This window comes from Passer montanus, unplaced genomic scaffold (genome assembly GCF_014805655.1).
Source record: "Passer montanus isolate IOZ18808 unplaced genomic scaffold, ASM1480565v1 scaffold25, whole genome shotgun sequence".
Classification (NCBI taxonomy): Eukaryota; Metazoa; Chordata; class Aves; order Passeriformes; family Passeridae; genus Passer; species Passer montanus.
The window spans coordinates 1,339,419-1,362,076 of record NW_024367149.1 but is presented as its reverse complement, the minus strand read 5'-3'; the positions used below and the strand labels follow the sequence as shown (position 1 = coordinate 1,362,076).

The 22,658-nt window shown below is 39.9% G+C and overlaps 2 protein-coding genes across 2 annotated transcripts in view; one reads left to right on the top strand and one right to left on the bottom strand.

Annotated features, from left to right (window-relative positions):
- PIGK (phosphatidylinositol glycan anchor biosynthesis class K) overlaps window positions 1-2,048 on the bottom strand; it is a 65,509-nt gene extending 63,461 nt beyond the window's left edge. Inside the window, exons 1-2 of the mRNA XM_039711595.1 lie at window positions 1,910-2,048; window positions 497-550 (exon numbers count right to left, since the gene is read on the bottom strand). Coding sequence (XP_039567529.1) covers window positions 497-550; window positions 1,910-2,008 — 153 coding nt within the window. The 5' untranslated portion in view covers window positions 2,009-2,048. The remainder of the gene's footprint in view (window positions 1-496; window positions 551-1,909) is intronic.
- A 15,497-nt stretch (window positions 2,049-17,545) lies between these two features.
- The window catches only part of AK5 (adenylate kinase 5), an 83,499-nt gene continuing 78,386 nt past the window's right edge, over window positions 17,546-22,658 (top strand). Inside the window, exons 1-3 of the mRNA XM_039711348.1 lie at window positions 17,546-18,006; window positions 19,629-19,815; window positions 20,799-20,966. Coding sequence (XP_039567282.1) covers window positions 17,947-18,006; window positions 19,629-19,815; window positions 20,799-20,966 — 415 coding nt within the window. The 5' untranslated portion in view covers window positions 17,546-17,946. The remainder of the gene's footprint in view (window positions 18,007-19,628; window positions 19,816-20,798; window positions 20,967-22,658) is intronic.

Sequence of the window (22,658 nt, the reverse complement as noted above, 5' to 3'; positions counted from 1 at the left end):
GATTCAAAGCTAATAAAAGTTACATGGCAAAGAAAAAAAGAATTAGGGTACAAACAGTCGATCTAAACACTGTGTTGCCTCAACTGATTTTATTCCCAGTCTGTTATCACAAGGTAACAGATTGAATAAGAACAAAAATGAGATACAAAGTCTGCCTTTCTGGTGAAAGAGACCAGACTTCCCTGGTATCAGAATTACACCTTTTTTTCAATATGAAGTATGCTAATTTAACTATTTTAATGCTTTTGGAACTTTTGTTTTATGAATTCTGCCATGTAGCCAGATAGATTGAGTGCTTGAAATTCAGTCATATTGAAAAGATAATTTCATTATAATGTAATAAATGTGCAGGCACAATTTCAAATTTATTCATTTCTAAATGTTTATCTTTCCATTTCTTTCAAATGAGCATGACTCTTGAATGACTGTTGCAATTGCAGCTCCTGATGAAAAACTGTCAACATTATTGGAGGAAAACAACCTGGACTATGCTTACCAAAACTGCCCAGTTATTTGTATGTCCACTTCTAAAAAACTGCTCTGCTTGATCCTGAAAGATGAAAAAAAATGTATATTTTTCAGCACTAAGAAAGAAATGACCACTCATAGTTTTGTTATTTCTACAAATAGTGTTCAGTGCATATGTTTACCACACATTGATACTGAATAGACCTTAGAAAAGCTACAAGAGAGGTGTTTTTCTTAACATTTGCACATTTCATGTCAATTAACTGATCCAAATCTTTCCCTGAAACTTGCTACAGAACAAAGAACTATTAGTCACTTGCACCTTAGCTAAAAAAGCCCACACACCTCTAGTCCAAAGGACACTCCAAGAACAAAATAATATGATTTATTGACCTACAGTTTCATCCTTAATGAGAAAAGAGGCTAGGATTCAATTCAATTCAATTCAATTTTCAAAATGCCGTAGGAGAATCTGCAGTTTGAACCCACGTTAAATTCAAGGTGGTTAAATTTATCTTCCAAAATCAGGATCTATGACAGCAAGCTTCTGTATAACCTGCGTTCTCCAGAGCTCCCACTTTCCTTTGCAGATAAGAGGGCCCTTTCTCCTCAATAGAGATCATAAATCAGGACACAACAAGGGGCTAAGACTTCACAGAGGTATGGGAATTAGTCTGTCACGGGCAACAACCCAAATCTGTTGACTCTTAAATCAGACTCTATTAACTCCGAGGAGTTCTGGGATGATGCTTGTGGTCTTAAACAAAACACACGGTAACAGAAATAGTGTTGTACTTCAAGCTGCAAACAACTTGCAGTTTAATTACTCATCCAGAGATTGTAATATTTCTATTGTTCAGGGTGCGGGGGTTGTTTGGTCCTAGTCGTAATTAATTTCAAGCATAACAACTTGTTAATAACGCAGAATTCAAAAGCAAACAACACTCCAGATGCAGCGTGGGCACAGTGCATTAAGCTAATTGCTGAGACATGAAATGACTCCCACCGTACAAACCCCCCGGCACCTGCCGAGTGCGGGGAGCGCCCCGCACCTGCGGGACGGGCACCGGCCCGGGAGCGGGTCCGGCCAGGGCCATCACACACCGCCACGAGGCACAGTGCGCGGCCAAGGAGACACTGAATTTCAGAAACCCGCAAGAGGATGAAAAGTCTGGGCGTTTGTAACTTCCAGCAGTTTGAACAAGGCACACCGGCGCCCTCGGCACGCAGAGCGCCGCGGGTCCGCCCCCGGGGCAGCGCCGGGAGGCTCCGCCCGTCGGGAGGCAGCGAGGGGAGCGTGGCTCAGTCCGGAGCCCGTGGTAGCGATGGGGGCCCTCCTGCGTGCCGCCAGCGCCTCCGGACAGCGCCGCGGGCAGCCACGGGCGCTCCCTGCCCGCCGCGGGGAGGCGGTGGGGACGCCGGCAGCACCGAGCCCCAGGCCCTGGAGGCCGCCGGGCAGCGCTGCGCCGCAGCAGCCCAGCAGCAGCAGCAGCGCGGCGGCGGAGCGGGCCCGGGAGGCTCCGGGCACGGCAGCCGCCATCTCAGCCCGCCTCCTGCGCTGCCCGGCTGCCGGAAGGGGGGCGGCGGCCTGTGCGCAAGTTCCGCGGGGCGGGAGCGCCGCCGGCCGGGACCGGGGCCGTGCCCTGCCGGTACCGCCGGCGCGGCGCCTCGGGAGCGCTGCTGTGAGCGCGCCGGGGCTTGGTCACGCACCGAGCTCGCTCGGCCTCCCCGCTCTGGAGAGCCCGCCGCAGCCCGGGTGGGCAGGGCAGGGCAGGGCGGCAGTGGCAGCCCGTCTGGCCATTGCCTTGCCACGCGAGTTCGCCGTGGCTCCGTCGTGAGCTGGAAAACACCGGCCGCGCGTCTCGCCTTTGGCTCCTGCGGGTGAAACAGCAGCCGTTCCTCTCAGCCGCCTTCCAAGAATTCTGTGAAATCCTGGGCTCTAAGAGAGCGGGGCATGGCGATCCGAGGGTGTCATAGGTCTTGGTGGCCACAGGGCTGCCTTGGCTCAGGAGAGGGACCACCTTTAGCAAGGAAGGGAGTGGGATCTAAAGGTAGATTTTTCTCTTTTTTTCATGGAGCCTTGCTATAGCTTTGCCTGTAGTGCATACATCGCTCAGAGCTGATGCATCATCAAATTTTTTATTTCAGTGTATTGAACCACTTGGTATGATTCTTTTATTTCCACTATCTCATCTTGTCACTGCTTTGTTCAATTGCCTGATGCCTTCCATTAGTGAAGATGCAGAATCTGCCCTGAACCATGGAAGCTATTTCCTGCTCCATGTACTTGTCACCAGTAATGACTTTCTCAGACAGGAGCACATTTCCATGTATTGATGTTGGAATTTCAATAGCATCACGTTTGCTGTTTTAAAGCATCACTGGTTTCCTTGATAAAAATAATCACCTGTTATTAGATGGTACTTACTCCCTTCAGAATACCATAGCCACCAGTTCCTGTTGTGCCTGAACCCTTCTCCTGTGTGAGCCTATTGTGAACCTGCTGAGAAGTGCTAGAGTTGTCAATGTTTCTTGGTGCCTGCTTGTAAGCTGCACTATTTGTCTTCTTCCACAAAGCTAAATTAAGCTTTTTTCTTGCCCCTTCAAATGCTTCCACTTAGGTCTCTTGATCATTCCCAGATGTGGTCACGATGTGTCAGTAATTCTAAAGGATTGACAAGGATAATACTAAAGGATCTCTCCAAGCATGTATTCATGCAGTTTGGTAAACTGATGAGTTGATTTCATGTGCCTCAACTCAGATAGCACTTCATTACCTTTTTGCTCCCATGTGGAGTTGGCAGAAAACCTTACAGAAGGTCTGAGCCTGTGACTCAGCTTCTTTCCTTGTTAAGGAAAGCTTAAGTAAGTTAAGCTTACTTCCTTGTTCTTTGCGTTTATTACAAATATTCATCCTTTGGTAACATGCACCTTTTCACACAGACATAATGTCAGCAGCTGTATCCTGATGATGCATCTTGGAGCCAGACATAAGTTCTGCTGTTTGTACCATGTGAAAAGTTATGTCAAATATGGCCAAAAGGTAACTTTTGGCTTCCCAAAAAAACATTCCTGACATGAGAAGTAATGAACATCTTTTCTGTGAATAAAATTTAAAATCATCCTGTTTGCTTACAAACTTCTGAACCTCCTGAAATTTGTCTCAGAGGTGACTGCAACTTTTCATTCTCTGGAATGCTTATAGTTTTAATAGCATTCTTTAAAGGTCACTGTATGATTTGCTACTTAAGAAAATAAACTGAAAAATTGGAAAAAACAATCATGTGGCATTGGAATGATATAAACACAGGTTAAAAAACCATAGCAAGCTTTCCTTACATGAAAGATTGCTTGTATGATGTGATACCATGGTTACAGGTAGTTGGGTTTGCAATCACCAGGAAAGTTCAGCTGGCTCCTGATACAAAAGTGTAGCTGCAGACTCTGGTTTCTTGTGTCCCCTGGTGTCATCTGCAGCGTGTGAGCAGCGTTTGGCTCAGCCACAGGCACACTGCAGGGGCTGCTCTTTTATTGTGGGTGTTCAGGTCCTGTTGCTGCCTTTCCATCCCAGGGCAGGGGCAGCACTGAGTTAAGGCAAGCTCAGTTGCACAAGCTCTTTGGAGTATTCCAAAAGAAGGGCCATTATTCCCTCTGATTAATATTCTGTGTAATAAAGTGCATCGCCATCTTAGGTCTGTCTCTGGTTTGCCTTCTGAATTCCCTTAGCCTGTTTGAGTGTCTTTTCTAATGGATCTAATTCTCCTTCTACTTCTGGCTCTTATTTCTTTACAGGCTCAATCTTTCTGGGCTTTAGTATTCATCAGACATGGATGAGTGTGCCAGTGCTTCAGGCATTATTCCTGGAGGTGGTATCACTTCTCTTTTTTTTTTTTCTCCAGTAAGGCAGTACCAACAGCTTTGTCCTCATTTTTTTCATCTTTATTCCCTTAGGCAGCTTTCAGAACATACTTCCATGCCTGTACAGGATTTTTTTTTTTTTTGTCTGGAAGTAAAGCTCTATGCTGTCTGCTTCTGTTTCATCATTCTGCTTTGTTTCTATGCTAGTAACTGCACTTTTCATGCTCTGAGTGCCTTTAGCTTGACCTTTGCCACAATGTGTCTTGTACTTCATGGTGAGTAATTAGAAAGGACACCAAATGTGTATTCCAAAGTTATTTGTAATTAAAACAATTGTTGAAAAAGTTTCTCTATCTGCAGCTGGTATTCACATTGGTGCACATCTTGGTGCCCTTCCAGATTCTTTCCTCCTCCAGCAGGTTGCTTGGGCCCTAATCCTCTAATTTATACCCTCTAGAAATTGCCCTTTATGAACCATCTGCCAGCTTGCTCCTGTCCAGCATGGAGCAAACAAGCCTTGCCTTCCACTGAGGAGGACCAGAAATCCCAAGTGTAACCACATAAGCTCCTAAAGCAGGGATTTGTAATACTAGAGTTCCCCTGACACTTTCTAATCATGAAATCGTCATCAAAAATACCAATTAAAGATCCATAATTTTGTTAGTATTAACCTTGATTGTATTACCTGTTTGTATCATAGTGCATCTCTTCCTTCTTCTATACTCTTATTCACTGTTCTGTGTCTGCTTTCCTGTTTGTTCTCGACTTGCATGTGCTGTCTGATAATTGTCTACTGTGTAAGAGAAAAAAACCTATCTTTGGCTGTATTTATTATGCTTACAAAATAAATATTAAAAGAAGCTCTTGCAATTACGTAAGTCAACAAGAATGATTCTTAAGGAATCATCAATAATAGCTGAATTCTACTATCCCACTTAAAAATGCAGATTTATTGCTTTCTTCCTTTTGACTATCAATATAATAGATTTAAAAAATGCCGAAACAAGTCTACTGTAGTTTGGTATCTCAGCTGATAAAATGGCAACAGTAACTAAATTATTGATTGATCTCACTCATTTGGGTTTTTCCCCCCTTCTGTTAATGGAAGGCTGGCTTGACTGAAGAATGTTTGTACTTTGAAAAGGTGTAAAATAGCAAATTAATACTGATAAAAAATAGGCAAAATTAATATGGTGAGAATAATAGATACAGAACTTCCAAAGGAAAATTATTTGAAAGAAGCCTTGTTCCTAATTTTCCTGAGCTGAAACAGTTGTACTCAAGAGTGTTTGTCAATAGATTCTCTTTGTACTCTGGCTAAATGCAGTAGACCATGCATTTCTGTTCAGCCATAGCATCAAGTGGCTTAACTCCACATTGGAATCAAATGAGACAGTATTTGTTACTGTTATTTACAAAGTGGGATTATAGAAATAATGTTTTGCAGGCCTTCTAAGGTCAGAATGGAACACTGGCAAAAACCTTGAAGCCTACAATGAAATTCAGTTGACATTTGTTCTTAATGAATTAACCACCTACCTTGTCATCAGTTCTGTTCTGTCATTAATGATGTAAATATTACCAGGCATCAAATTTCCATATTGTTGAATTGTGTAATAAACCAGTATTTCATCTTCAGAAGACATGAAATTACCAACCGTTCCAATAGTTTATTCTGTTGGTAAAAAAAAAAAAAAGGTAAAATATGAGAAAAGAAATTATGGAAAAACAGTGGCAGCTTACTGAGATAGTTTATTAGATCACATTTAGTCTTTGTGCACCAGTATTTTTCTCAATAGAAAAAGCTGAAAATACTTTCTCAAATCATTATTAAAAGAGCAAAATTGGGAAAAAGCAGTAAACCCTCCCAATGTATTATTTGTTTAAAACATTATTTAAATTACCCTCCCCATTGTATTTTTTCATTGGTATTTTAGAAGGGTTCATTCTCAAATAGAAAATTAATGGGCTTCTTAATTAGGAACAAGATAAGAATCTTAATTAAATTGCCCTAAATACAGCTAATTTTAGAACCAGTTTTACCTTTAACTTCAAGCAGTGGATAGAACATTGTGTGGTTTAGAATCGTTAAGAAGCCGTCACTTTTATCCCACTGCCAGTTCTGACATCTGTATGATAAATGTCTCCTGTGGGTGAACACACCAAGTACCTGAGCATCTCAGCAAAGTCTTCCCTGTAGGGATTGAGCTGAAGTGGCCTCAGCTCTGCTGGTTAAATTAACTCAAATAAAGGGCAGTGTTGCTGATAGACTCATTTAGCTCCCAAACCAATACTTAAAGCTATTGTGTGTACTCAAACTAGTCTTCAGCCTGCAATCTAAATATAACCTTTTGTCTTTCAAGTAATTGTCTTATTTGCAAGCAAGGGGGTTTGTATTCCATTGAGGACTACTCATCAGCTATATGAGAAAACCAACAAAACATTTGAAAAAAAAAGTCTGAATGCACATCAGCTTTACCTGGAAAAAGTTAGTATTATAAAAATCTTAGTAGAAATAAGATCTACAGTGAGCCCTGAGTCAACTTTTTAAAAGGTTACTCATACTCCAAGTCCAATAACATTGATTAATGTTAAACATTTGTACAGTGACTAAAACTGAATCCAGTGTATTGCCAGGAAAGGTTATGCAGATCAATGTGTGATGGGTAGAAATGTCATTAAACCTGATTAGTGGAAGAGTGTCTTGAGAAGCAAAATTTAATACAAATCCAAAATTAGGCCATTAAGGAATGTAAAGAAATATTCTTAATGAAATTAATAACTTAATATTTTAAAATGTAAGTATACATTGTTGTTGTTGTTCATCTTCTTTTTCTTCTTAATGTTTATCCAGGAGATTTGGGGAAGAGCAGATTGAAATAGCCCAACAAATTTTCAGACAAAACCTTACTTGTAGTTTTAGGAGCAGTTGCTCGAGAGTGGATCAGCAAACCTTAATAATTTCTCAGTCTACTCCAGCTGTGTAAAGCAGAGAGCTCATTTTCTTCTCTCTTTATCTTCATTTACCAGGATTGTGTAAAAGCTGCTGTGGATCAGGTGGAAAGTGCTCATGCTGAACTAAGCATGGAGTATCATTCAATAAACTACAAGTTCTAACTCCATGCTCTTGGAAATTAAAAGTATCTGTTTCTGTAAGCTCATTTACCAGAAACTCTTCCCAAGTACAAATGCCAGAATGACTTCATAAATTGAAATCACAGTGCTTGGCAGCCAGATTTTGCTATGATTTATAAAAATGAAGTCTCTTTGAAATTTCTTTCTGCACAGGTCAGTAAAAGGCCTTTTCACCATGACAATGCTGGCACTAAGCACAAGGTGGAATTTTACTTTAAAAATTAAATGAGCTATTACTAAGCAGAAAGTCTGGAAAAAACCAACATATTCAGCAAGGAAGTAAATCAGTGACTTGTCAACCCAGCAAATACTTTCTTTCTTAAAGGCCAAATTGTGTGGCCTAAGTTAATGCGGATATTGTGCAAACTGAGGAGAACTGCCCACAAAATAATGCATTGTTGTGAAATTTGTGAAAGTTTTTCTGTATTGTTTTGCAACTCATGAATGAAGAATTCAAGCCCCTTGTTTTTACCTGTCTTTTATCTTTGTGCTATGGAGTGTATCCTGATGAGATTTTTCTAACTGAATGAGAACATCCAGAAAAAGACCTAGTGATAATTGGAATTACCAATACATGAACATGTGCCTGTCATTTCTGTGTATCTGTCCTGTGACCTGAACTAGTTGGTTTTGCTCTTAAATGTCTATATTACATGAAAATGTAAAAGCTACGTTTGCTGCAGTTAATGACCTTTTATATTTTAATGTAGGCATTTGAATTTACATGTTCATTCAAGGTGATTGATTTTTACATGGAGAAAAGACAGCCATCAGTCAATCAGTTTAAATTAATCAGTGCCTTAATAGATGCATTTGCAAAAGTATTATCTCAGCAAAAATCACCTTCTTGCACTTGAACTCTCTTCATTTTCAAGGATTTCCTTAAACAAAATTTCTCTCATTATAATATTATGTAAATGCTTAAAAACCCCCTTGCATTTTATTTGCATGTGCATATTAAATATATATCTCAAAAAACAATAATACATCTCTTTACCAGGTACAGAAGTGTAAGTTTCACAAACAGAACAAATTAAGACTATTCTTTTCAGAATAGTTACATCAAAATTATTATATGAGGTCAAGAGTACATAACTTTCCTTGCTATTTAGCTTTAGAATAAAGATGGTAATCATTTTACATTGTTAAATGTAAAAATAATTACTGCTTTCTAGCTGTACAACACCTCTTACACAAAGATCTCAAGGCAGTCAGTGTTAATTTCATGTAATTTCAAACCTGGATACTTCAAACACTATTAAAAAATTTGGAGTGTTGCTAATTTGCATTCATTTTTGTTTTCATCTGATTGTTTGCCTGCATATTTCCACAGGATTAGGAAAACAGTTTAATTTTTTTAAATTGGTATATGTTACCATGTTGTAAGAAGCATTTTTAAACCAGATTCTTTTCCATGGATTGATTTTTGTCACATAGGAGACTAAACATATTTTGCCTTCTTTAAATCCTCATCTAGGAACCAGATGAGTATGAACTATCTTTTCTATTTCCTTCAATAATTCTGTGTCTAGTTATGATGGTCTAAAATTGCCATATTTGTTTTCAAATTCTTTTGTAAAATAAATTATTCTTCATTCATTATGCTATTTATCGCCTGTGAATTCTTGATACAAAATATATTTTCTCTCTTGTAGGAGATCCTCATATGTTCATAAATCAAAAATTTATTTTGGAAAGGAATATGTCTGTCTGTGTATTGGTAATATTGAATGGTAAAACCAGGATATTTTTCCAGAAATTTCTCATATTTCAATAAAATGAAGTCAGCTAGGAAAGCTGTACATTTTAACTCTGCAGGTCATGTTTCACTTTTCCCTTGCCCAGAGGCTGATAGAGTAAGCTTCCAGTAGAAAGCCAGTAATCAATAATTTTCAATCAATGTATATAGAAAAATGTCAGCTACACTATAGGGTAATTCAAAAAACTATTTCCAAAATTGATTTAGGGGTGATTTAGCTGTATATTGTAAAGAAAAGAGTAATTTAAGGGTTCTTCAAATATTCAAGTCTTGTCCAAATAATACCAACTCAGCTGTAAGCCAATGACCACTTTGTCAAATACACAAAAGTTAAAATAGGGTGGGGTTTTTTTTTTTAATTCCTGGACATTTTTAATAAATTAGAAAACCACAGCCACTGAGTTTCTCGCTTGTACATTTTAAATGTCTTTTTATAGTAACCTGCCTCTGCTGCTAAGGAGTTCACATAGGAGCAGAACTTTGTAAGTTCTCCTGAAAGCAGAGATCCTTAATTAACTTCTCCTGAACCCTGCCTTGTGTCATGACTCCCACATCCAGCCAAGGTGGATTTGCTTTCCAGAGCACAATTGCCTAATCTCTAACAAGGTATTTGTAAGGCAGAGCCCAGGGTCCTGTGCAGCCCTGCAGTTCAACAACTATTTCATTTTACTGGGTAGCATGACAAGAAAAAAAAGGTCTTGGTGATTCAGCAAGTGCTGAAGATTATTACTAATTTCCAATGTTATAAACTACATGGTGTTCGGTTCTATCAAATACTAAGCTATAATATTTTCTTCCATTTAGCCAAAAAGTTTTCACCCCATGCCATGCTGAACCTGAGTTCAAGTGCAGCCCTCATGTGGTAGTTCCATCAACAGTTAACTTCACTAATAAGCCATCTGGCAGGGTGTCAGCTTCTATGGGAAACAGGTGTTTGATCCAATTCTCATTTGTTATACTGTCAAGAAAGCGTTCACTGAAGTTGGTGACTAAATTCAGGCAATGTTCTTGTATGTCAGCAAAAAGGCAGGATGAATTTCAAATTAACATTAAAACATTTCTATGGTTAAAACATTTTCCAATTTCTCTCACGTCTCTCAACTCTAGCCCATTGTATCTTCAGGTGCAATTTCTTTATCTTGCCTACATTCTATGTTCTGATTTGTATCTAATTATTACATAATGTGCATATTTTAATCTCTAGATACTGCATTCTATTCATTGCGATGCAAGAACAAGAAGTTAAAGGGATGAGTTCAAGAACATTAGATCATTAAAAAATGACTTAGCCAAAATTAAAATCCTCCCCCCCACCCAAAATGTGTTCCTTACTGTAGAATTCAGAGTTGTGAGCCAATACCTGCCCAAGTTGCAGCCTTTCTGTGTCTAGAAAAGAGGGTTTTGACAGTCATTCCTCACTTTATTATGGAATATAAAATATAAAGAGAGCTTTAGCTCTAGAAAAACTAACAAGGAGAAGTAAACACCAGTGACTGACCAACATTTTGACAGCTACTGCTCTGTGCTGAATATTGGATACACACTGAATATGAAAACAGGAAACTGTACTTTTTTTACCAGAATACTACAGTTATCACCATGGCCACTTTTGAAAACAGAACATGCCATCATTATTCCATTGTGAATCCTAACTATAAAAAATTGCAATGTCATGAAACAAGACTTTTTTTTTTCTTAAGATTTATTTTATTCTTTGGAACACAAGTACCAACCATGTACCTGATCAAAATTAATGGTCCTCATTTTTGAGTAAAATCCTCATTTTTGGTCCTCATTTTTGAAAAAAAAAAAAAAAAAATCTGCACTTATAACCCACTTTCACACAAGAAAATAGCCCATCCAGGAATCCTTCTTGGCCCTAGGTAAGAAAAAATTATATCAAACAAAATTACAGTTTTTTTTCCCTTTGACTTAACATCTCAATGTTTTGAGCCACTGTAAAGATATAAGCATCAAAAAATGTTGTAGTTTTCTCAATGAGAGCAATTCTTGAAATCACTATGTGAGTTTTCTAAGCCCTTCTTACAGGAAGTTGGTATTACTTGCAATTCATTTAGCTAAAAAAGAAATAGTCAAGATGCTTATCTTTTCAAGAGCTGTACATTGTGAAAGATGATTTTCAAGTAGGGAAGATTTTCACTCTATGACTGAATAACAAGTTATAGAAATAGTGTTGTACAGCAGTAGTCCATTTAACCACTGAAATAAAACCCAAATGCCAAGTAACAGGAACTTGTACTGTCTAACAGTCTTGAGCTCCACAGTGTTCCCAAGATGAGGTCTGTAGCTGTGCTTGAGTTCTTTTCTATTCCCACAACCACCACCCACAAGTCATTATTCAGTTCAAGCCTGTTTTAGTGACTGAATTTTGCTGTGTTTTTTTGTATTTTCTTTTAGTGTTTTTTTCCCTACAGCTACACAAGTTCCCTTAGCTCATAAAGAATAAACTAGATGAACAGAAATTATTAACAGGGGACAATGCATAGATTAGAACCTTAAAATCTGTGGTTGGATCATTAGGACTTTATTGGACAGAAACCACATCACATTTGTAAGTTTTTAAAAATCAGTATCTACTGATTTGCAGTATTTAATAATCAGTTACTGAAAAAATGTGGTTTTATTTATAAAATAATCCTCCTGAAGAGGAATTTCTGTAACACTGTGAGGAAAGGGGGAGATTCAGTTTAACTGACATAAAATAAAAGCAGAAACATCAAGAGGCTGTAATGGATCAGACAGAAGGTCTGTGTAAGTGCTCAATCTGTGTTCTCCCCAATAGTGAACCACTGTCTTAGGGACAAGGAAAACCTCTACAGGTCCTCCTGTTTTTCATCTCTCAGAGATTTAAAGATTTTCTTAGGTAATAACCTTGGATTTAGAAAGTTACATAATGCTGTACAGTATCCTCATACTATCTAATTATTAGAAGCCAAATCAAGGATAAAAACTTAAATACAAAAATATGCATTATAAATGGGGATTATTTAAGAATTGTTAACAAGACAGAGAAAAAGAAATTTTACATGAAAATAAAGATGCATAAGAAAAACTTCTATTGCAAATATTAGAAGCTGCAAGAAATATATGTTACAGATTTAAGAACTGCTAAAAAATGAGAAGGGAAACAAAATTACATAAAAGCCAATGGTCAGAGGGGTGTAACAGCATTTAAAAGAGCAGCTTTTCTGAAGAAAGAAGGAAAACCGTCCTTACAACATTTGTGCAATGTGCTTTCATAGATTGATCAAAAGCAATTGAAAGACTTCACTACATATTTCAGTTCTGTATATAAATTATCAGATGATGTGCTTATGCCATAGCATGATAAGGAAACATTCTCCATTAGAACTGAAGTAAGTTTTATAAATAGTAGTCACTAAAAATAACTTGGATAAGTTGTATGGGAGTTTTAAAACAGCTGGAAAGGACAGGAAAGGGAGAAACTGGAAAGGGACTTTAAGAACTCTTGAAATACTTACATTCTGGGAATATGCTAGACGAGTACTTTCTAAGGGTGGTGGAATTATAGCCCGGGCCATCTAACATGGAACTTAGTGAAAAAACATAACTGGTATATAGCTTATATGAAATTTAATTAATGCCTGACAATGCCAGCTTCTGAAATAATAATCTCAGATCTATGCACAAATACTTGTTCAAGAAGGTTCATTTTGGCTGATGAAGAAAAAAAAAATGCTGGTCTGATGCCATTTACTTACTGCTGCAAGGTATTTTTTTTAAGAAACCTGAGTGAATCAAAATTAATTTGTATATCTATTTAATGATTAATTGATTGGCCTCGAAAGTGAAGTGTGAATGGGAAATACTAAGCGAATTTCTGTTTTGGTCCCATAGGAACTATGGTTTGGCCATGTGCTGTATAATGTTTGCAGTGATTACCAAAACCAAAGAAAATCACTGGTACCAGTGGCAGGTAACAAAGACTGGGGCAGTGGGATCTCCCAGAGGGGACAGCTCACTGGCACTGAGCACGCTGATTTCTTGGTAAACTGGGTGCAAGCAAATGTAGGAACTCATACATCAAAGAATAAAGTGCAGGTGTTGATGCTGCAGCAGAGGAACCTGGGAGAGAAAACAGTGGAAAGCAGAGCTGCTGGGAATCTGCCAGGTAGCCAGCTCAGGGCGAGCCCTGTTGCAACACCTCAGCAGGGCACAAACTCAGTCTGTCAGTGGGAAAACAACAGAATGAGGGCACTGAGGGTGTCACAGGCAGGCTGGAAGAGCAGAACAATGTGTCCTGTTTGATGCCTCCACATCCCACTCAAGATGCATATAGATAAATTGGACAGTTCAGGGAAAGGTCACAGGAATGATTATTTAGCTATTTAATTTATCATAACAAATAGGGGACTTGATCATAGCATTTCTTTAATTTATTTTTCTCAGCAGATGGAAATATGCATTTTCAAACTTTTAAGTGGCATGATCTTCTTTCTTCCCTCCCATGTTCTATTCTTCTTGGTGTCCTCAAAATGACATAAAATGTTCATTCTGGGACTTACCGCAATCTAGATCCAGAAATCAGATTTTTCTTCGTTGATTTTTCACTACTTTTCAATCAGTGATATACTTCACTTAAGTAACATGTTCAGGTACCAGTAGAAAAGAGAGAAAGGTCTGTCAGAGTAGAAAAGAAAAAATGGTGTATCAGAGCAGAAAAGAAAGGTGGGGGAAACATCAGGTAAAAAAAAACAACAGTTAATCCTGTAGCAAAAGGGATTGGAAAGGGATTTCTCATAAAAATTAAAATATCATTTGGCAATCTTGGATTAATTTATACCACACTAAATGCAATATGGGGCTGCAAGTAAGTTCCAAATTTACATTAAAATGCATACCATTTCTGGATCAGAAGCATGTAATTCAGCATGTTCTATTAAAAAGGCTGCGCATAATTGGTTTACTTGCAGAATCTAGAGATTCGAGCTGTATATCAGCCTGTATAAGCACATTAATCCAAGGATGTTCTGATTTAATAAAGACATCTAGCAGAGCAGCAACTGGTGTGACAGATCCAGCCACTAGTGCTTGAACAGGCACTAGACAAAAAAAAAAGTTTATAAAATACTGGGGTATTCTGAAGTGATTTTTGAAAACACAGAACCTAATTATGGTTTGACTGAAGGCTATGGGTGTTGTGTAATTGGTTTAACAAGAAGAATAGAACACCACATCCCAGCTGATCCCTGAAAATACTGATTCATCTTAGTGCAGCTTCATGTAGCTTTTGGAGGAAACAAGAAGAATGAGAATGGAATCTGCCCAATGGTATAGGATCCATACAAAGTTTTCAAGATGAATTTTCAGAAATGTTATCATTTTGATAGCAAAATTTTGTTCTTTCTATTGTATCTTCTTGCCCTCCACAAAAGGTAGGAAATAACAAAAGTGATCCTTGTGCCTCACCCAGTACCCTAAAGAGCTGCCTGCACCTTCAGGAGTGGCAGTGCCCTGGAGCTCAAATGAACTCCCATTCCTCTGAGCATTTTTACATCCTGTCTTATTTTCTAAGGCGGTAAGGCCACTTCACTCCCACCTGCACTCTTGATCAGACACTTCCCCAACAAAGAGCTCACCTTCGAACAGCTCCCTTTGTGGTACCTGCACAACAAATAGCCAAGCTTTTGTGCCCCTTTGGCTCATTTCTGCTTAATCCTTCACTGCCAATGTTCTTCAGATCCTTTGAGACGCTTCCACCTGAGACCCTGCTTCAAAAAGGGGCTTCTGACAGCAAACTCATAATACATTGCTTCTAGAAGGAGATACTGTAGTGTTAGATCCAAAAATATCCTTTCCAGATAGATTTCACACCTTCAGTCTGATAGATTTCCTAATGGCTGTATTTGTTCTGAGGTGGTAATTTCTGCAACACAGAATTCGATTTTGTGCAACAAAACAACATTTTGAACAATAATGAAGATGTGCATAATAATAATAATGCCTAATTTTATAGCAGGACAGGTTTTTCTGTTATTTTATTTTCTCTTAGCATTATCTAACTGAGCAAAATGCCTGGAAGCCTACAGTAAAAAAAAAAAAAAAAAAAACCAAACAAAAAAAAACAAACAAGGAGGAAAGGAGGACAAGATTTTACACAAATATATTTCACATTCCTGAGGAAGATGCTATGGAAAGCATATGAAAGGAAATATTTTTCTCTTGCCAAACTAGGACATTGGATGAGATACTAATTTACCCATAAATGTTGAGTATATAAAAATATATATTCCAAAAGCCTATAAATTGAATTTATCCAAGACAATGATAATACAGATTAATTTTTTTTGTATCAAGAAACAAATAAAAAAAATGACACCCACAAAATGCCAAAACCACAGCTCCCAGTTCCTAAATATAATGCCATCTTCTGTTAGCCCTCCTTAGCAAAGACCCTATTTTAAGAAAATATCTATTTAATTTAATTCCATCTTCCTTTTGTCAACCTTCATTTAAGGTAATTTAAAAGCAATTATGTCTCATATCTTTTTATTAGGACATTGGAGCCTACTCATTTTACTCAAAGATTAAGGCAATGTGCTTTTCGATGAATTTACATTTGGATGGATTAAAATTTTAGCAAAAGAAAGTAGGGTTAAAATCACATCCAGATTTTATGGGAGGATGAGAGAAACTGCAGAATGCTGATTAAACTCTTCAGCGAAGACCAAAGTCTTACTTGAACATATGGGAAGTGTCAATTCAGTGACTCCAGCTTCTCTAAGTAGACACCACTGGATTAATAGAAACTGGAGCTGGAAAGTCTCTTAAGCCAAACTGCAGAGACGCTTCAGCTGTGGTTTTCCAGTAGCTTTGCACTGAAACGTGTTTGCCCAGAGAGCTGTGTGTGCCCCAATCCCCTAGTGTCCAAGGCCAGGTTGGATGGGGCCCTGAGCAACCTGATCTTTCGAGTGGCATCCCTGTCCATGGCAGGGGGTCAGAACTTAAAGCCCCTTCCAACACAGACCATTCTATGATTCTATGGGCCATCCATCAGTCAGTTGCTGTGAAGGGACGTTAGTTGCTGCCCTTTATGTGGTAGCTGCTGGGAATATTTGGTTGACTTGGAAAACCAAACAGTCCAATTTGTCATTAGAGGATCATGGGACAGCCTTCTGGGCAGAATTTAGCAGTTCATGGAATGAACAAGGACTGGAAGCTTCTCTGGGAGAAAAAAAAATCTGCATAAAAAGCTGGAGGCTGAGCTGAGGAAAATGAGGGCAGTTCAATTACAGAAACAGCAAAACAAGGAACATGGCTGCAGCTGAGAGGGAGAAGCTTGTCAAACTGATATTGATCCACAAATCATATACAACGGGGAGAAGCTTCTTAAAAGACACCTGAGAAGACCTATCCATTTTCCTATCTGCCTGAAAAATAGGGATGTACATAGAGAAAGTAGTCATTCAGTGTTGTTTATAAGCTTGCAGTTATGTAACCTATTTGTGTTAGGGCGTGCTTCAGCACAACTACAAGGATATTCTGTTAGAAAAGATAATAAAGGTAAAAACTATTTGGAAAATCAGATTTGATATGGAACACTTCAGCAACCAAAATACTCTACTGTGACTTCCAGTGTGCCACAGAGTTACCACAGAAGCTACCCCCTACTTAACACTTCCCAGAGTACATCCAGAATAATGCACCTGGTTTTGGGCTCCCCAGTACAAGAGAGCTGTTAACAAACGAGTGAATTTGATCCCTGTATGGGTCATTCACTTACAAGTTGGATTCGATGTATTTCTGTGATTCTAAGTTGAGCGGGCAGCCACAAAGATGGTTAAGGGATGGAGAGCACTTATTCTTGAAGATGAGCAGAGGGAATTTGGCTTGTTCAGCCTTGTGGCAGGCTTAGAGGTACATAATAGCAACTCTCCAAGGCTGGACAGGAGACCATCATGAAAATGGAGCCGGGCTCTTCACAATGATGGGCAAGGAACAAAATGAGACATGGAATGTCGGAACTGGATAGGAGAAAGCCCTTCTTCATGTCGAGGCCAGACAAGCATGGGTTGCCCAGGAAGGCTCTGCAGTTGCCACCCTTGGAAGGTTTTGCAAGATGAGACTGAATAAAGCCCTGGGCAACCTGGTCTGACCTCAAGAGCTGCCCTTGCCTTGAGCAGAAGGCTAGACCAGAGATCATTTCAGATCTCTTCCTGTGACTCGCCGACAGATGCTCATGATTGATCGTAGTTCGTGGCTTTTTGCCAGCCCAAAGTGTATGAAACGTCTCGCTCCTCAAGACGCCCGAACACCGTGCCAAGGGCAGGGACCGCGTTACAGCGGGAGGTTTCCAGCACCCCTGCGCTAGCCCGGTGCCCAGCCCTCCCCGCGCAGCCGGGGGAGCGGGTCCGCTCGCTGCCGGGGCAGCCTGCCCGCGGCTCGGCGCCAGGCACAGCCCCTCACCGCCTCCGCTCGGCGCCTCACCGCAGGCACCCCCCGAAACTTTCCCCGGCAGCCTGCGCACGCTCTCGCTCCCCGCCGGGGGAAAGCGCGCTCTCTCTCGCTCCCTCCGAGCAGCGGGCACGGGGAGGCGGGCGGCTGCCTCCCTCCTGCCTCCCTCCTGCCTCCCTCCGCCCGCGGAAGCCTCGCCGAGGCTCCCGCATTGCACCGCCGCGCCGAGCCGAGCGCGGGGCTCGGGCTGCCCACCCGCCCCGCCGGCGCCCCCGGCCCCGGCTGGCGGAATGAGCGCCGGCGAGGCGAAGGAGTATCTGGCCCGCAGGGAGATCCCGCAGCTTTTCGAGGTAGGCGAGGCGCAGGGGGGAGGCGTTTTCCGCCCCGTCGGGGGATGCTCCGCGCTGGGACCCCGCGGCGGGCAGGGCTGAAGGTGGCTGGAAGGACGGAGCGGGCGGAGGCTGCGGGGAGCGGCGGCGCGGGGCGCCGGGCGGCAGCCGGGCCGGGGCAGCGCTGCCCGCCGCCCCCGCGGAGCCCCGCGGCCGCGCCCCTCCGCCCGCCGCCGCCGCGGAGCGAACTTGGGCGTCCGCAGGGCAAAGGAGCGCCCAGGAATGCGGGCGAGGGGCGGCTTTCATCGGTCGGGGGGAACAAAAGAGCCGCAAATGTTTAGTGAGGTGTTGTTTAGCTTCCCACAAGTTACCTGCTGCTAATGGCTGATAATTACTTCTCTGTGCAATGTGGATTTACCCCCCCGCCGGATCAGACAAGCTGTCATCTGTACATAACATACACACATATGTATTTTCCCTTGTCTGTGCTGAAGCTAGACGTTTTTCTATATATTTGAAAATTGCAGGACACGGCGAATGTGAATGGTTTAACAACAGATGCAGACAAAACTGGTTTTCTGTTGAGGCTCAAAGCTTGAGCTAGTGATTTAAAAAAATTGGTGCTTAAATTCTGCAAAAATACACTGTTAGTTGCTGTGATCAGTTAAGTGCTATAGTAAGGTCACAGATACATTGAAATTATATCCTATTTTATAAGCTCAAATGTGTGTAAATACCAGTTACTGTATAAACTATAGATAACAACTGATCAAATCCTGAATTGGAGCTATTTATGTTTACTGTTAATACCAACTATGACCCTCAAGTTTATTCACACAAAAATTAGGAGAAGCAAAACGAACAGAAATCATCCTGAAAGACATATATTGTTTAGGGAAGGTTGGATGCAGCAGGCTCGTGGAGAGGTGAGATGATGACTTATGTATCACTTTGTCAAGGAAATGTGTCAGAAGAGGGCCTGGCAGTCTTTCTTTCACACGCCCCACAATGCTCATGAGTACGATGAGTGAAGAATTAATTCTGTAGAAAGGGAGTTTCTAATGGCTTGAAATCTGTGATCAATTAAATCAGAAAGCACCTATGAATTTTGGGATTGTGGGGTATTTTTCCTGATACTGATCAAGGTGATATTTGATTATTTCTCGTGATTTTTTAAAATCCTCTTTTCATTGCTTGTGTAAGTGTTGACAAGAATATGGATGAGACACTTGTGGGTGCAGTGGTCTTTAAGGAAAAGATACATTTTAATGATGTCAAAGAGTACAAAGGATATGTAAATTTTGGGGCTCTCTAGCTTGCACATTGCTCTGTGTATACTTGCCAGTGACAGTTCTAGAGAAAAATGTAGAGGGATTTTTTGGTATTTTTGGGTTTTATTTTAGTGCAAACAGACACTGTAAAAATATAGCCACGAGCTTCCTTTCCAAGTAATTTTTATGACATTGGCAAACCAAAATAATTTGATTTTTTGTGGGCCTCACTTTTACACATTGGATTGCAATAGAGAGTCTGAATATCAAGGGATGTGGTGTTTCTGTGTGCAAAGTAAAAGACAAAGTAAAGGTGCTTGTTTTTCCCTGGCATCTATCATTATAGTCTCTGTTTCTGATCTTACATTTCAGAGTCTGTTGAATGGATTAATGTGTTACAAACCTGATGACCCAATTGAATATTTGGAAAGCTGTTTGCAGAAGGTAAAAGAGCTTGGAGGGCCAGAAAAAGTGAAATGGGACACTTTTGTCAGCCCAGAAAAGAAGACCCTGCCTCCACTCAATGGAGGACAATCCCGGAGGTCTTTTTTCAGGAATGGTAATGTATTAAAATTTAAAATTATTCTATTTCTTCAACTGTGTGTGGTGTTACATCCACTACTGAATTATTTTATACTTTATAGCAGATTATGCCTCATTCTGATTATCTGCAGGCAAAGGAGTCAAGAATTCTGTTCCCTTGCTTTTTGGCACTTGTTTTTCTCCTGCTGTAATGGATGCTAGGCAGGAGAGGAAATTGTGATCACTTTCCAGCAAAACAATGGATGTTTGCTGAGTAAATGTTTAATGTATCAGTGGAGGGATTTCTTGTATCCTACCTAAAACATTTGCAAAGATGGGGCAGATATGACACAGTGAACTTGCCTTGTGTTTTCAGTTGGTCCTTATGGATGACATACGCACCAACTTCAGTGCAGTTACATTATGTGTTTTTTCTAGTTTACATTGGAGCTATATGCTAATTTACTAAATAAAATATAAATTATAAATGCTTAGAAAAAAGTGCATCTCATAAAATCTAAGCAGATGTCATACCAATACCTGTAATTATTTTATTTGTAATGTTAACAAAGAGTAATTAGCTCGTCTTTCAGTTGCCATAGTTATTTTTCCTTGCCATCCAACATTTCATGAAGATAATAAGCAAGAATACTGTCTCTATCTCTGTGTGAAACATGTATCACTAAAAGAGTCCTGCTTAATAGTAGAGGTTATCTGCACAATATAAAGCTTTTCTTCTCAGAGGCCCCCACTGAACTCTGGGTGCTACAGGCACCATGTTCACAGAAAACCTGATGTGCTTGAAAAAGAAACACCAGAGAAAACTGACTCTGTGAGGTTGTGATTTAATAAATCTGTTAAATAGAGGCCAAAAAGATTTAATATAGCAACAGCAAGCACAATGTAAAATTATGAGATATTTATACTTTATGTATGACAATTATTTAAATCTGTGCACAGAACAGATTTTGAGTTTTCTGCCTATTTCCACAATTCCCAGTTTATCTTACTGTTTTACAGTGATGCCTGATAACTCTAACTTCCCCTACCGGCGCTACGACCGCCTCCCTCCGATCCAACAGTTTTCCATAGAAAGCGACACCGACCTTTCTGAAACTGCTGAGCTAATTGAGGAGTACGATGTGTTTGACCCTGCAAGACCTCGGCCAAAAATTATCCTTGTCATAGGTATGAGGGCAGTCATTTTGACAAGATTTTATCACTGCTGCTTTGCCTTTTGCTTTGTTCTGCAAATACACTGAATGCTTATATGAGTTTAAATACATTTTTTTCCATCTGCCAGAGCGAGTGGTGTAGGCCAATTAAGAGTGTGAAATTGTTAATGCTGGACATGGCATTCCAACTGTAAGAATTTTAGGGGTCGCAGCAAGCACCTGCACTCGTGTTCTATAAACGGGATGCCTCTTAGCAGCTGGAGAGCTCATGATTTTCTTATGAGCACATCTGCCAGTTTGGTTTCATCTTATGTAAACCTGGTTCATGCATTTCAAGGCAGCAGGATCATGTGAATCAAAGTGATCTTCCAAAGCAAGCTTAGGACTGAACTAAAACACTCAGATATACTCAAAGCTGATCACAAAAATGGGGTATTTTAAAATATTGTGTAATGTAGCTCAAAAAGGTGATATAGCACTGTTGTCCTCTATACTTAGACCCTTGTCAAATGATTGGTATGTCCAGTTGAAGTGAGAATACATTGTTCATTGCATTGGTAAATTAATCCTCCATTTGGCGAATGAATCCTGTTCCAACTTCGCAGAGAGTGTGCACTCAGTTCACATTAGTTAATTGTGCTCTCTCCCAAAGTTCTCTCTTGTGAGTTGCTTAGTGTTCTTGCTAAGCAACTCATACTTTCCAGCCTCAGACAAGCATAGGTTATTAAAAACTAGCTGCAGTGTAAATCAATTTTTTTTTCTGTTCTTGAATTTAAGTTCTTTGCATCAGTTTCCTTATAAGCTAGGTAGTTGTATTTAGAAATGTTATCACCAGGCCTAATTAATTTGATTCTCTGGATCACTTAAAGAGTTACAGCACAGGTGCCAGGCGATGCAGAATTACCTTTTTAGTGTATGAAGCTTTATTCATATTAAAGACAGATACTGCTTCCATAACAGAGAATATGTGTAGTACAATAAAAGGGAACAGAAATGTCTTCTCTGTACTACAGAATGGAAACTCTAGGAACAGCATGTCCTCTAGGCTCGGCATTCAGCAGCTCTCAGAAACGAGATACTGGAATAGATTGAAAACAGAAGACCAGGCATTTTTTTAAGTATCTGTGGTATGCCAAAGCAATTGCTCAAGGCATTTGAATTTTCTTAATCTTTTGTTTCAGAATTACAGATTTCAACATGCAAATCTCTCTATGTATTGCTGAAATGTGAAGATTGCAATTAGATGGAGAAATAACCCATACCTTCCTTTCATCTTAATTAATTAGCTACCCTTCCTTTTCATAAAGGAGAATAACTGGCTCCTTTTCAGTGACCACAGAAGGCCCTTAATGCATTGAAATCTATGTAGCTCAATTGCAGTAGAGTGATGAATGAAGGTTTGATTTAAGTGAGATAAAGAGAGATTGGCTTTCACCTCTGCAACTGAGTGCGGGTGTATTTGAAGTGAAATCCTTGAACACCAGCATGCAGTGAACAGACTGGATTTTACAGAGCTTTTCTTTTCTCCCATTTATATAGGGAATGTTGTAAACATTCCACAAAGGCTATTTCAGGTTTATATTCCCACTGAGTTTCTCTGAATCTATTACAGTATGATCTGATAGAAACACAATACTCTATGTAGCTTAGCAGCTATTGTCCATTTTTGTACAGTATAAAGACAATTTCTCCCAAATTCAACTTT